Below are 15,399 nucleotides of genomic sequence, written 5' to 3'. Positions count from 1 at the left end.
TACAGGGCTCTTCAACTGCAGAGCAGCTGCAACGCCATCCAAGCCAACTAATACAAAGTAAAGGCGCCGATGCGGTTTGGGAAGAGGTGCTGGTACTGGTTTTGTTGATCCTGGGGTCAAGCTCAGCCTCTTCTTTAAACCCATGAGGCTGCTTGAGTGCTGTTATGGCAGGATGGGTTTGGAGCAAATAAAGAGAATTCCTGTTTGAAGAACTTAGTGTTTGTTGGCCGAAGGCTCCCTGCTCATGCCCTGCTTATCTCCTGAAGCCAGCAGCTCTTCATCTGGACAGAGGCTTTGTGCTCTTCAGCAAGAGGCAAGCCTGCCAACTTTGGGCTCCGGATCAGGGCTTTGCAGTGCTGCAAGTTCCCCATGGCCATCACGTGGCAGCCCTCCTCCACCCCACTTTCATCACAAGCTTTTCAGTGCGGGTAGGGCTGGCGGCTGTGTTAACGTGGTCCTGCTCTCATGTAAGGCAGGTTCACGTTGGCCTTCCAACAGGAGGGCCTGCCTGCCCGCGAGATGAATGGAAACGGTTAACTAGAGCTTCCAGCCCTGGGGAATTGGTTCAGCAGCGCTTCACGCCTGACTAATATCTGCTTCTTTCCTTCTGCACTCTGCCTGTCACTCCAGATGGGAGAGGACACTCCGTGGGTAATTGGTTCCTGTTCCCTCTGTCTTCTTCCTTCCCTCTTACTCACACACGTCGCTGTTACCGTCTCTTCCGTCACTTTGAGTTTGGGATACAGTTATGTGCTGGGCATCTTGCAGGAGGATTGTGTAAACCAGAACTGCAGTTTCTGATTGGGGAAGGCATTGGTGCTATGGGAGGGTGACAGGCAAGGAAAAGGGAGAAAGGGACTTCTGTGCTGCTGCAATGGGTAGCGCACCCCAGATCTGATATGGAACTTTATTGACTTTCCCCCCCTTTAATTTCTGTTGAAGTAGATATGTTGTCACTTCTGTTTTCCCTGTCTAGGTAGAGCCAGATGTGCCTGTAGGGACCCCGTGAAGCTGCCGGCTGCTCGGAGCTCGCTCTGCGGCTTTGTAGCACACATCTGCAGTGCTTGGTCCCAAGCGTAGGAGCCAAGAGAGTGGCGGGTGCTGAGTAAAGCGGCACTTCAGGAGGAGCCAGTCAGAGCTTCCTGGCCTTGGAAAGACACCTCTTCTACCCTAAAGCAGAGATGTTGGGTGAAATATAGAAATGTAAGGAGGCTAATGGTAAATTCTTTGAGCCAGTGAGTATTTTTCTCTGCCTTATAGGGGGTGAGAGCTGGAATCTCGACTCAAGACAAGCAATAAATCCAAATTCTACTTTTCCCCCAAGGCCTGACAGTTAGGGAAAATGGAAGACTTGGATAGCTTGAGGAACCCCAATGTGTCAGTCCCTTCATCCTTCACAGTGAGTGCATGCAGATACCGTTGTATGGGTTTCTTCGAGGTTGGGTTCCTAGCCTGCAGCTTCTTATGATGGGTGTAGTAGGAAATGGTAGAATAGTTAACATCTGGCTTGATTATGCAGAATTATTCAGTCATTTCCATAATACCCTATGTAAAATGTTTGCTGCTTGATAAACCAGTCTTTCTTCTGCTTCAGACAATAGTACCAGAAATGCTCAGTGCATACAATAATATCTGGAAACGAACTGGATTCTTTACCTTTTTTCTTTTCCTCTGGACTTCACTGCCTGTCAGTATAAAGTGTGAAGTTCATCTGCGTGTGAGACTCTGAATAGGGATGAGGTGTAATAGTTGCATTTATTACTCCTCAGTCAGCCAGTAACAAGATGTAAATGATCTGATAGGTTTATCTAAAACATGGCTTGGCTTAAAGAGCAGTCTGGAGAACAAAACTCTGCTCTGCCAAGCTGTTTCAGTGGGGGAGACCTGATAATGTAATAAGCACTATTTTATAAGCTCAATATTAATTGGATTTGCATCCTCTGGCTGGCTTCCTTTGGTCTGTGACTGGTCCTTCTTTTGTCTTTGGAATCACTTACTTTTACCTTTTATCTCTTAAGTAAGCTAAGGAAAACATGGACGTGTGCCGTGCACTGCTGTGGGCAGCAAGAGGATGGGTTGCTGTATGAAGAAGTGGCTGTTGGAGAAGATCAGGGATGTCCTATAAGTTTTTGCTATGACCTCAAGTAGGGATAAACTGAGTCTCACGCAGGAAAAAAGCTCTTAAGGCTTCTTAACAAAAGGCAAATTGTGTGTGATTTGTACTTCTCTAACATCTACTTATGGTAGTGAATATTGCATCAGGCGGCTCCTGTGGGAACATGGGGAAGGAGGGATGCCAGGGGATAGAGGGGGGATCCAGAACAGCACAGGAATTTGTCACATTTTAGAGGGCTTTTTGGTGGCTAGTTATCTAGTAAGTCACTGCCTTGCAACTGCGCCGCTGTTCTCAAGGCATGTTATCCTTTTTATCTGTGCTCTGAGGGAGAGAAGTATGAAGTTTCATGGTATCTCTTGACCAGAGTAAAATACATTTTCCATGAGATCTCCCAGGGAGCAGGCTAGCGGGGACCAGAACAAAGTTGTATTTCCAAGTCTTTCGTGCAGAGGGAAATGGTTGCAGCCTCTTTTGGCTCTAAGCACGTGTTCTCCTGGGAGCTTCTGCGCTTTAGCTATAAAGTGCATTTTTTTTTTTTTTTCAATATCTTAGCACATCAGTTTGTATCTGAGCAACATACCTAGAGCCTTTGTTGATCCAGTTGGTCATATGCTTTTTTTTTTTTTTTTTTTTTTTTTAAAGCAAACAAACTCCCCAAACCCTAATCAAACGGAAGAGTAAAGCTATCTATGAGATGAGCTGTGTTGTTCTGGTCTGCCAGTCCAACCTTTGCCCCATAGGGCTGACTCCTACCTCACCCCTGCACTTGCCTCACCCTCCGTGCACGTTGTCGGGGCATGATCCTTGTCTGAATGTGACCAAAAAAACCCGCCTGCACTAGGCAAAAAAACTACCATGGTCTTCTGAACAAAGCCTAGGACACAGATAAGCCTGGAGATGTCTTTGTAGTGAATAACTGCAGCAGAACTGTGCTTGTTTCCTCCTGGCTATCAGTCATCTGTTGAGTGCTTTATAAATATTCACATGAATGATGTTGTACTCGCAAACAGCGCTTGTAGCCAGCTTTGGAGTCTGTCCTGATCACTGAATTCTCTCAAGCGTGTAGAATGGTGTGGATGTTTTAAAAAATGAGCTTTATTGCTGAGAAAGTGGTCTGGATGCTTTGTAAAGGGAGTTCATGGTAGGACAGGTTCTAAGGTGGGATGGTTTGGCAGAAGGGCTTCAGTGTTTATGGAGGTTGTGCAGGTGGTACGCAGTGGCTATTTCAGTCGCTTCAAACTGTAGCTGTGTAGCTTGGCAGGGATCCTTACTGAAATACCTTAGTGCACCGTAAGGTCTCTTTACTATTTGAGTGGCCCATTAGATCATGAAGCTGTTTTTTTCCTGTCCAAGGGAGGGGGGCATCTTCAAAAGGAAGACAAAGTCCACCTATCTGAGCCGGCACGCATCCCGTTCTCTTTCTTCCTTGTTATTGAAAAGAGCGGCATGTCAGAGGAACGTAGCCAAGATGCATTGTGTTTTCCTGTAGTTCATAGCTGTTCCCTAGAAAACCAAAGCTTTCAGGAAGTGAGCTTCCTGTCAGTTTTATTTTTATTCCATTTCACAGTTACCCCACTGGGTTTTGTGGAGCTGCTCAGGACTGCTGGCAGCCAGCGTGGTGGGTTGAAGGGAAAGCACTGATGCATGAAACATGAAGAATCGTGCGGAGTTTGTGGTGCAGATAACAGGGGGATGGGTTTTTGTTCTTATTAACCTGCAAAACGCTCCGGTGCACAGTAGGTGTGTGGGGTATCTCTCCAAATAGCTCTGCTCACCCAACCGCAAAAAAAAAAAAAAAAAGCCCCTCTGTTCCCTGTGCTTTCCCATCATTGCGTTTCTATCTGTCCTGTATGCGGCAAGCGAGTGAGACGGGCTCGCAGCAGTGCGGTCAGCTGAGCTCCACTCTGGCCATCTGACACTTGGCTTAAATGAACTCGGTCTTTCTCTCCTCTCTCTCCTTCTCTCTTTCAGCTTGGCAGTGACCTTGGCGGGGGCATTGGAGGAAGCCCGGCAGTAAGTGCCATTCCATTTTTTTCCCCAATTTCAAAAGCTGCTCAAAGCTCAGGGTTTTTAAATACAACCTCACCCATTATGTGCTGGAAGACGCTTAAATCCCAGAAGATGTTTGAAAATGGACAACCGCAACCGACACACACAGGTCCCGACCTTTGCTTTGAGTCCGGCTGTTGCCCGGGCTTTCCTAAGAGCAGCCGGGGCCAGAGCTGTTGACTCTATCTGCTTAGCTCTTCTTTCTCCGAGCTTTTAGTCTGAGCACCAGTGTTAACATTGGCAGTACCCCAGTCCTTGTGCAACTGCTTGGGCAGCTGAAAGGCCGAGGATGCTTGCTTACTCCTCTACTTGCAAAGCCTGTTCTGTTGTAACCCTAACCCAGCACCACCACAGGCTTGTCTGCACTCAGTGCTTTTCTCCTCCCAAAAAACACCACGTAAGATTTTTTTCCTGGATATCAGGGTCAGGTGATCTGAGCTTTCCTGCTACGTGTGGTCAGTGCTGAACTCTGCCTGCCACCGGCCGCCTTCTCTGTGCCTGTGCTTTGTGAGTGTCCTAGTGCCTAGAGTGCTTGGGAGACTTGCAGGCTGCTTCCAAAGCACCCTTGGCTTCAAATGCATACCGGCTTCTTCCAGGAAAGCATGGGGAAAGGATGCAAGATGACTTGGAGATGTGCTGGGCAGGAGGGAGTGTGCCTCCAACCCACAGCCAAAAACAGTCTCCTGGAGAAAGCTCCAGTCCCTCTTCCCAGGACTGTGTAGCCAGTAATTCAGTGAGGAAAGCGTACTCAGTTCTGGAGCGAGGGCTTTTCAGAGACCCTTGTTATGGCTGCAGTCATTCTTTCTCCTTCTTTCCCTGTGAATCTTGCATTCCTTTCTAGCTTCAGCATACGGGCAGAGGAGAGCCGGTGGGACAGTGTACCTGTAGCCCCCAGGCAGCACACACCAGGATGCGGGAGACACTTACTCTGTAGACATCGTACCTACAAAGCCAGGTCTCTGCCTTCCTGGGCCACCATAAACCCACCGAACGGTTCTATAAAACCACCGGTCCTCCCTGTCCAAAGTGTTGGTTGAAGCACCACATCTCAGGTGTTTCCTGAACACAGAACAGCACTGAGACTTCAGACCCAGAGCAGTCCTCAGTATTTGCTATTGCCTGCCTTAGTCGTTCTGCCTGTGAATCCTATTCTCAAGCACGTAATTATTCCTGCTCACAGGGAAGAGGAGAATTTGGGAGCCTAACTTGAGTGTGACTGTCCCACCTGGAGCTGGGCACCTAAAAGTTAATATTCTGGGTTTGGTGCCCTCATTTTAAGTCCTGAGAGGGAAGGATCACCCTTTTTGCAGAAAGGTGGTTTTCTGACAGGCAGAGACAAGTAGTTCTGCATCAGGTAATGAACTTTTTTGGACCATAGTGCTGAGAATGACGAGCTCTGGCTTTGGGTGGGAGTATGCAATACGGTCATGACTCCCTTGCTATCTCTGGATATGCAAAATCTTGCAGATTCCTGAAGACTGTTGTAGTTGGGGGAAGATTTGAAGCAATTTTTTTTCCCTGGGTTTATGTAGTGTAGATCCACAAAGCATGTTGTCTTTATGAGAAGGAGAAGTGGAGAAGAAAGATTCCTCTGCAGTGGGAATAGATAACTGGAGCTATAAAAAATGATGTCAAAGCCATTGCATGGTTGAGGTGACAGCCGAGGATAGGGATTAGTTGCCAAGAGCTTTGGAATTCAAATGCATTATTTAGCACTATTGATAATTCAGCGGGGAAGCTGCAAATGGCTTTAAAATATTTAGGATATTGCCTGAGTTCATGCTTTATTTAATAAGTAGTGTTCTTCATATGTGATGTTAATGGGTGCCTGTTCTTTCTAACCCCTCCAGGTGGGGCAGACCTACATTCCTTCTTCTGTGCCAGCCACCTTTGCCCCTTCACCCACCCCAGCAGTGGTGAGCAGTGGACTCAATGATCTCTTCGAGCTCTCATCTGGTATAGGCATGGCTCCTGGAGGATATGTGGCTCCGAAGTCTGTACGTAAGGAAAAGGAATCGTCCTCAGTATATTGCCTTACCTTAGGCTACGAGAAGTCTGAGATTGCTCACTTGTCCCTTTTATTGTGGGTCTCTGGTGCTATTGAGGCACCTTAGTTCAACTCGGTCCCATTAGGGGTGCCCTGGGTTTTTCCCAGGCAGAATAACAGTGTGTCGGAGACCATGTTAGTTGTTAGTTACAGACTTCTGGGTTTTTTTTAGCAGTTCCCTCATTTTGCCTGTAACAATATTACTCTAAAAAATAGCTTATATAAGATATGAGAGTTTCAATTTTGTCAGAGCAGCTTTCCTGGAGACCTACTTCTTAGCAAGTTTCTCCAGGAAACTGAGGGCAGGATACAACTTGCTACAACTTTTGTAAAAGATTTGTCTATTTGGAGGAATCCAATGTGACAGTGAAGATAAAATCACGTGCTTGGGATGAGCGTGCCGCAGTGTAATGCGGATAAATGCTCTGCTGCTGACAGAGAACGCAGATGCACTGACTGAAGCTTGCTTAGTCTGAAGGGTTCGGGGGATGCAGACCGTGGTTCAGGTAACAGGCTGTGGAGCAGCCACAGGGACCTCAGGATTAGCCTTTCATGCCTGAAAAGGAATAAACAAAAAATTAGCAGTCTTGTTAAATAGTCAATAGATGAATAAACTAAAGTCATCCTATGAAATCTAGGATCTCAAGGTACTGCAGAACATACCCAAAGCTTTTGGTCCTTAGCTGCTTGCAGGTGTTACACCATATATAAACTAAGTACGAAAGAACCCGGTAATTTTGAGCTAAGTACTCCATTTTGCACCACTCAAACTTGAGTCTGGGTTTTTCCCACAAAGATGATTTGGGAATCCAGAAGCCAAACAGCTAATAGCATCGGCCTTGTGATTTTATTTGGTTCAAACTTCAGTATTGTCCTGCCTCTAATAGCCCAACAGATCCTTGGAGAAGCCTGTGCATCAGCAGACTTGGTAAGTCTCGCATTAGTGTGATGGACACAAGCTTTCACTGTTTCTTGTGCACACTAATGTTATAGTATATTTGAGTTCTTATGTGAGTGCTGTGAACACGGATTAGGAGCAGCAAGCTTGTTTCTCATTGGTAAGCTTGATCCTTTCAACACCCTGTGTTGTATCTTCCCTTTAGTGTTTCTTTAGCATTTGTGGGATTAATGTGCCAACGTAGCTGGATTTCGGAACTCAAGGCTTCTGTTGTTTGGAAAACTGTGCTTGTTTGTTATCTTCGGACCAGACTTCTCACGCTGAATGACATCTCTTTGTGCTTAAGGTTTGGTTGCCTGCAGTGAAGGCTAAAGGATTGGAGATCTCGGGCACGTTCAGTCACAGGCAGGGACACATCTACATGGAGATGAACTTTACCAATAAGGCGTTGCAGCACATGACCGACTTTGCCATTCAGTTCAATAAGAACAGGTAAGAAATCAATACACACTGTCCACTACGTTAAAAAGATTGTGTGCTCCTATGAAAGGAGTCTGTGTCTACACTGCTAGATATAGGGAGGACTTTTATGTAGGTACGTAATGCAGTCATGGAAACAGCTGCATGATACAGCCTGAACTCTCCATTGCACCACAGTTGTGTGAAAGGGCTGAAAATACAGACTGATAAATCCGTAAGGAAACGGGGAGCAGACAGTCCTGTTGTTTTCCCAGCTCTGAAACGGCATCTGCCCCGTTTAATCTCTGCAGAGTTTTAAAGCAGCCTCATGAGTTGCTAGACAGGTTAGTGGTGTTATAGCCAGTAAGTGCCTTGAGGAAAGCAGGAGTGTAAAAAGGCAAGCATTTCAGCTGCACAAGTATCAATCCGTAATGCCTCTACCTCAGACTGTCTGGAAGTATGGGTCTCATTAATAAAGCTATTTGCCAATGAAGAAGTTGCAAGGCAAGTGCCTGTGGCACATGTTTTCCCTGTAATTGGCAGCAGAACAATTTTGTCAGAAGGAGCAGCCACTTGAATGTTTAGAGCATACAGATTGTTCTCAGAAACCCATCTCAGCCAGCAGACATGACATGGCAGTACAGCCCCAGTGTCTTCCCACAAGTACCCTTCCCAGTCAGAGAGCTTATCGTGTGGTTTGCTGTTTGTTATCTTGAGCAAGGACCAGGCTAGTTCTTATCAAGACTGCAAAGAATATCTTGTGACTGAAATGTTCCTCGTGTTTCTTAATATCCCTTCACTCGAAAAAGGTACTCCACTAAAGATCCACTGAAACCATCTCTTTAATATCACTGTTAGCCTTGCAAATTTGGGATTTCTTGGGACGAATAATATTTACTTACAAAAGGCATTATGCTAAGTAAGTCTTAGTAAACGTTCTCCCTGGACTGCTATATTTTCTGGAGAGTTTTGCTAAGCTGCTATATGTAAATGTTTCATGCAAATTGGCCTCAAAAAAGCCGTTTTGCTTGTGATTTCCCCCCCCCCCCCCATATTTCGAGCTGTGTTCTAGCCACACCTACGTGGTACTTCTCAAGGATGTAAGAAGTTTAAATACTGTACAGTAAAACAGCAGTTTCTCCTTTTGCAGCGTATCAGCACACGCACCATATACAGTCTACTACTATTTCCTCTTCTGCAAATACTGTTCTCATGTCACCTGTGCTTTCCAGTGTGTCTGGTGCATTGGAAAGCTGCAGTGGGCTGCCTCTTTAGGTTTGTGACTGGGAAGCTTCTATTGCTTTTCCCCCTCTCCTGCTGATACTAATCGCATTCACTGTAGTCTTGGGATAAAGCATTAAAAAAAAAAAAAGGAAAGCTAGAGCTCTAGTGTGCTGTAATATCACAGCCACTTAGTAGAAAAATGCAACTTTCTTTTCTCTCCGAGTCTAAGGGAAAACACTAGGGCACATGTTCCCCAAGGTGAAATGGCTGCAGAAGGCAAATCACATGGCTAGGCCCTTGCTGAGAATATTCTTATTTCAGCTCCCTAGAGATGAAAACTAGGGACAACAATGAACGGGGCATCTACTGTTTTGTGAAAAAGTGATATACCCAATACACGTGTGGCTGACTCTGTGCAGAGACAGTATCAGTTCTTTAGTGCATAAAATAAAAATACACAACTGTACATACATCTTTGTTCCTGTAAATGCTCACCTCTGAGCTAACGTGAATGCTGCTAAAGAGAAATGTGGCCACAAGTGGACACCAAAGCTATGTTATGCATCTGTGCTTCCATCTGCTTTCGAAAAGAAGCCGATACATAGCAGAGAAGTGTTAGGTTAAATGTTAGGTGCTTTTCCTCTTCTCCACACTAAGTAGAGGTGCCTGTGGAATTAAAAGCCTCTTGGACTGAAGGAGTAAGTAAACATTCGCTTTGCTATGGTGGTATATGTCCTCAGATGAAGGAGTCTCAAACCAAGCAACAGAGCCAGATGCTGTCATTCGGGACCAGACAGCTGGCTGCATTGATTCATTTGTTCTACCATGCTCTCTTACAAACCGCATACTCCTCCTTGGCTATCTTTGTTCTGTGTTGGCTCCAGTTCCTTCTTCCGTAGCTCTCAGTGATACAACAGCCATGCAGGGTGTGATATACTCTACTTACAGTACTTTGCAGCTCTGTAAGAGAGAGCCGAGGGACCCGAGTCTGAGTTCAGGTACCGCTCCTTGCTGGGCAGACTGCTGCTCAGCACGTAGACCAGCGCTGTGCGGGTAATGGAAGAGTTCCCAGATGCTGGTCCCCTGGGTAGGATGGTGCATGTTGTCAGGGAGACCAACCTGATTGAGTTTCCTGTGCCTTGTCCTACTTTGAGTGTCTGCTGTTTTGAGCTGTGTTCCTTCCCTGGAGTAACAGCAGGGGCACGTCAGGAGCAATGGGAATATGTGCCAGCTCGTGCTTGGCAAAAAGGCAATAGGTGTTGGGCGATGCAGTGCTGCTCTGATCACCTCTGTCTTTCTCTTGCCCAGCTTTGGGGTCATCCCAAGTACCCCACTGGCTATTCACACGCCTCTGATGCCAAACCAAAGTATTGATGTCTCCCTGCCCCTCAACACTCTGGGACCAGTCATGAAAATGGAGCCTCTGAACAACCTCCAGGTAAGGATTGTCTTGTTTGGGGCAGGGGGGGGAGATCAGCCCAGTTTGTTTGGCTCAACGCAATGTAGGAAGACTCTAGTAACAAGATACCATGCGGATAGGGTTAGCAGGCAGACCTCGTGGATGTGGGCGGTGAGTCTGGCCGAAACTTCTTCCTATTCCTTTTTCTAGTCTCTTCCAGGAGGACTGAAGCAGACACTTCTTGAATTTTGTGTTTGCCTTTTCAAACACCTCAAACCCACTGCTTGCATCTGTGTAGTCTAAGGTCTGTCTGCTCCAGAAACACTTCTGTAAACTGGGCGAGAGGTTTGGTTGGGCTTATGAACTGAAGCTGGTCTGAACAGAGAAAGTGCGTGTCTGTGGCGGAGCAGGCAGCGAGAGCTGTCAGCCAGAATTGAGGCAATTAAAGGAATTGCAGGAAAGATGGCAACTGCCGAGTGATTAATATTTCTCTAGTGCTCTTAACTTCCAGGTGCTTTACAAAGGCATTGGCACATCCCTGCCCCAGATAGCTTAATCCAAGGCAAACAAGATGTGTTCCAGGAAAGGCAGAGGAGAAGTGACGTAAGCAGATAATGTTTCATTAATGAGGCCATCGGTGCGTGTCAGGGACGGCATTCCCTAGAAGAGACCTTTTAATCAGATTGGGCTGCCAATCTGATAAAGGCATGACAGATCCAGGGAGATGGTCCCCTCTGGTTTGGACCAGAGACTGTCTCCATCGTTCCTGGCGTGCCGTGGGGACATTGGTCTTGCAGTACTCATCAGGCAGACACTTCTCCCCAGGCAGAGGCTCTTCCCCACTGCTGCCATGTGCAGCCCCTCTGCGGAGTGGAGCTCAGCGAGTCACTCCTGCCTTTGCTCTGTGTAGCTGGGTCCTCCAGGGTGACTTTCCCAGTATCCCAAAAGTGCGGTTAGCTTGCACTGTAGCACATCTCACTTGCCTCAAGTCTCCAGGAGGTGGAACTAGGTTGGATTCCTGTAGCATAGCAGCCCATGGAGGGGAATATTTTGAAGCAGCTCATTCTCTTTTTAGATTAGGAGAATGCAATGGAAGTTACTATTTATTCTGCCTGAGCAACTGTTTTTTCCCTTCTTTTGACTTCCATTCTGGGGCTTATGACTTATTGATGAGTCTTTGGGCAAACAGCTTGAAATAGCTTCTTTGGCGCTCAAACGAGCAGTCCTACACTCCGGCTCTGAGCTCAGTCATTCGACTGGGGGAGCATGCGGACAGTGAATGAATTACATGTGCTTGTCTTCCCCGGAGGGCCCTTCCAGCCTGTGGAAAAGCTGGATTCCCTCTGCGGCCAGGTCACGAGGATGTGGTTGCAGCATCGCATTTGGGTCAGCTGTGGTAAAACCTACCTCCTGCTCCAAAGCAAACGTGGAAGTCTCTAGGAGGTGATGGTCCTGATCTGCCTCCATAATGCCGGGGACTCTCTCAATGAGGCGTTCTCAAGTTGCTGCTTCCTTTGATCAGGAAGGAAGTGAAGTATTTGGGTTATTAAATCTCTGAAGGAATCAGAACACGGTTTGTTTCTTGTAGCATCTTCTGATAGAACAAAGCAAAGAGACAACATGCGAGGAAACCTTCAGCTACCTTATATTGAGACAGCGGAGCATTCATTAGTGCCAGACTTAGTTGCTAATTTGCTAGCGCTCTCATTGCCATAGAAGTTGGCTGCCCTTTTACAATTGGGGAAGCTGCCATATGGAGTAATAGTATATTTCTCTGCAAAGAGTTGAATCATGATAGCAGATGCCAAGTTAAAAAGAGCACTCCCCTTACTTTTTTGACAGCAGTGGGTTTGATGGAGATCTGTCATTGCCCTGACAGCCGAGGCTCTGGTTTTGTTTGGTGAGTTCATGAGAGATTATCTGTCTTGAAACATTCAGAAATCGGTTTGGTGACCTACTTAGGGAACAATTTATAGAATAATATAGGAGTAGAGAATACAAATGTTACTGTATTCATTGAAGAACCAAAACACTCATCAAATCGAATTTGCTTAATGTGTTTTTTTTCTGAGCTGGGGAACTTTGAAGTAGATGCAGAGCTTGTTTGAACCCGAGGACCTTATGTTCATCTCCTGTTCTGGTGGGGGTTTTTTGTTTTAGTAACAAGAAAAATAAGTCCTGAAGTAACCAAACTGATAGCTTTCAACTTTTTGTCATGTTAATTAGAAACTTCAAAGACTAGTTGTGCGTTCCTTAGGCAACTATTTCGGAAGTAATGAATTCAAGTCTTGTTCAGGTTATTTTTATTACCGTTTCTAATCTTTCACCCAGTACAGCTGGTTTAATCTTAACATTTGTAATCATGGAAAGAAACTAAAATATGGAACAAGTTAACAAAAAAAGCCATTTTTACAAGAAGATGAGGAAGACTGAAATATTTTCAGAGGCTTACCCAGATAAAATATAACTATGGTTCCCAACTGAAAAATCTTCTGTTTGCCAGTCGCCCTGCATCTCGTGATAATGAATGGCAGGCTTCTCCCTCCCATCCCAAAGCAGTGATGATAATTTGACTGATAATCTGACCTGGTGAATCGGATTCAACGCCCAGTCAAGCAAGGCAAAGTTAGACCGGACACAGAACTGCAGAGCTGAACAGACTCCATCTCCGCTCTCTGCTTCATCTTTTTGACTTCTTGCAGATTAAAAAGCTGCTGTCAGAATGGCTTTGGGATATGCCTGTTGCGGAAGAGAATCTAACTTAGTGATTTGTGTGCTGCTGACTTCTGCTGGGGGATACTCTTGCAGTGCTGTGTCAGCGTTTCGGAGGCTTCCTGGCACTTGTGGGTGCTGCGGTCCCCCTGCCCAGAGCTGCCTCTGCCAGAGCACAGCGCTCGTAAGCGATAACAAGCTCTCGCCTAAAGGTGTGTGAGAGGCTGTGTTGGGCTTCACAAGTATTTGATAGCCGTGGCTCGTTTGCCAGCCAGGGAGATGGCGCTAGGAGTTCTACAGGCTTGTTTGGGTCCTGTAGTTGCCTTTTCACAGTCAAAGCAGTGAGACCCCTCTGATGGCGTGTAGGCTGTCGGCCTTGTACCTGGTGGAAGACATGGGGCTGATGGGGTATCTGTGCCACTGTGTGTATGAGACCTCGAGCTCTCAAAGAGGAGAACAGGTTCCAAAATAGGGATTTGCATTGATGAGGAATCTTCTTTCCAGATACTTCTTTGGCTTCAAGTCAAATTTGGAATAAGAGAATGCCTGGGATGAAAGCCTTTCTATGCTAAAGACAACCACTGTTCCTAATAAACGGCCTTTCAAGGGCTGTGAAATCAGAGTATCTGATTTGTTCATTGGGGTACATGTGAATTGCTCCCCTAAGCCTGGAAAAGGGTGAAGCGGAGCCAGCCTGCTGCTAGAGTTTCGGAGCTCAGGCCTAGCCTGTCATGTCACGAATATGGCCATCTCTCCTGTGAGATGGTAACCACTCACAGGAGATGATACAGCCGAAAACAAGCTGCAGGGACTCCCAGAGCAGCAGCGACTCTGCCTGAACCTGGGACATTGCCATTCTCTGGGGACCCACATTCAAAATTGACAATCAATGTCTTGCATTCTCCAGCGTTACCTGCTGTCAGCTGCCAGGGCTGTTTGTTGCAGATACTGAGCGTGCAACTGAAAGAAGCAGAGCTTCAGTTTTCAAAAATTGCCCATAAAAGGACCTGGCGAGTATTGAAAGGGAAGGATCTGCCAGCTGTATTTCTTCCTGAAAAGTGATGCTTGGGAGCACAGACCTCTGCCTTGCTGCTGAGCAGTGTGAGGTGCAGAACACTTATTTCTTGCAATGAGTTTGGCAGAACATTTCTATAAAGGCAGATGAAAGTGCAGCTTCTTCATTGAGAAAAGATCGGTCTTGCTAATGCACTGGATCGTATTTGTCCTTCCACGCTCAGGTCTGCTGTAACTCATCACCCGTGCTCCTCTGCTCTTCAGTGTCTCGCTTGCAATGCAGAACCGCTGGAGCTCTCATTCATCAGAAGTGTTAATGTATCTCGGGTCACAAATGCAGAACTCTCCGTACTTGGAAACAGATTTCACACATTCAACCCTCCATAAAAACAGGGCTGAGAATTGGTGTGAGCAGCAAGTCCAGCCAGCAGATGTTCCCTGCTCAGAGACTGCTCGATAAACGGCACAATATCTGCCTGTGTGGGAGCGGTGTCAAAATTACTGGACCAACCACCACAGAACAGCCTTGGGTGGCTGGATGTGGAAGGTACTTTCTTGGGTTTGTTGCCTAGGTTATTTTTTAACAGCCTCTGCTAGTGAGAATCTTTTTCCAGCAGAGAACCCTCCTGGGAGCTCCCCGAATTAAGGACTCGGATCACAGCTTTGCATCTGCAGCCGGTTCCTAGCTCAGCTGTGGAAGGCTGCTGGCTTGCCTACGAAGGGCAAGTCTGCCACATGGTACGGTACATTTGATAAAAATGTACATTTTGAACCTCCAAGTGCAGCCAGGCGCACACGAGAGCGTAACCCTCCCAGTAACTGGCTGTTCCCTGACCGTTGACGTCAAGCGGCGTGCCTGGAGCTGACAGCCGCAGCCGGGGCGCAGCACCCGGCCTCGCTCTCTGCACACAACTCCGCTGCCCCGGCTGCGGACTTGTGCCGCTGCAGGTAGAGCATGCGGCTGGCAGCGGCTGTCGAGAGCCTGCAGGATCCCCGGAACCCTACCTGTCAAACAAAATGAAGTGAAGTAGCTAGCACTCCCTGGGGGCATCTGACAGCCAGAGCAGCAGACTGTCACAGAATAAACCATGACCTTGTGCTGGCAGAGGTAAAAAAGACTCTGCAGAGGAGAGTTGTTCTCGCCTTAACGGTTTGGCTGTTACCGGGCTCTAAAGCAAAACCCAACTTGAAGCAAATCCTTAATTTAGTGTAGGTGCTAATGGGATTCCAAGTGGGTATGTTGTGTACTTGCTGCTGATGGAAAGCATCTGTGTTGCTTTCAGACTTGACTTTGAAAGTCGGTTCTTATGCTCAAGTCTGGGATTTAAAGCATCAGAACCCTACACTGTTGAAGTAAATAACTTAGCATTGTTCTTATGAGGTACCTCTTCCCCAAAATACCATGCGTTGGCTATCAGGGGGTTGCGCTGCAAGAAAGGACATCAGAAGGGTGCTCACGCTGTGAGGTGAGCAAATATGTT

The 15,399-nt window shown here is 46.7% G+C and overlaps 1 protein-coding gene across 1 annotated transcript in view; it reads left to right on the top strand.

The window, feature by feature from the left end:
- The window catches only part of AP2B1 (adaptor related protein complex 2 subunit beta 1), an 81,111-nt gene that overhangs the window by 49,358 nt on the left and 16,354 nt on the right, over positions 1–15,399 (top strand). Inside the window, exons 15-18 of the mRNA XM_082493038.1 lie at positions 4,088–4,129; positions 6,016–6,162; positions 7,457–7,602; positions 10,102–10,231. Of these exons, the coding sequence (XP_082349164.1) occupies positions 4,088–4,129; positions 6,016–6,162; positions 7,457–7,602; positions 10,102–10,231 (465 nt within the window). The remainder of the gene's footprint in view (positions 1–4,087; positions 4,130–6,015; positions 6,163–7,456; positions 7,603–10,101; positions 10,232–15,399) is intronic.

Source organism: Vanellus vanellus, assembly GCF_965231255.1.
Source record: "Vanellus vanellus genome assembly, chromosome: 19".
Lineage (NCBI taxonomy): Eukaryota > Metazoa > Chordata > Aves > Charadriiformes > Charadriidae > Vanellus > Vanellus vanellus.
Note: the sequence above shows the minus strand (reverse complement) of the source record. Positions and strands in the feature narration are given on the sequence as shown.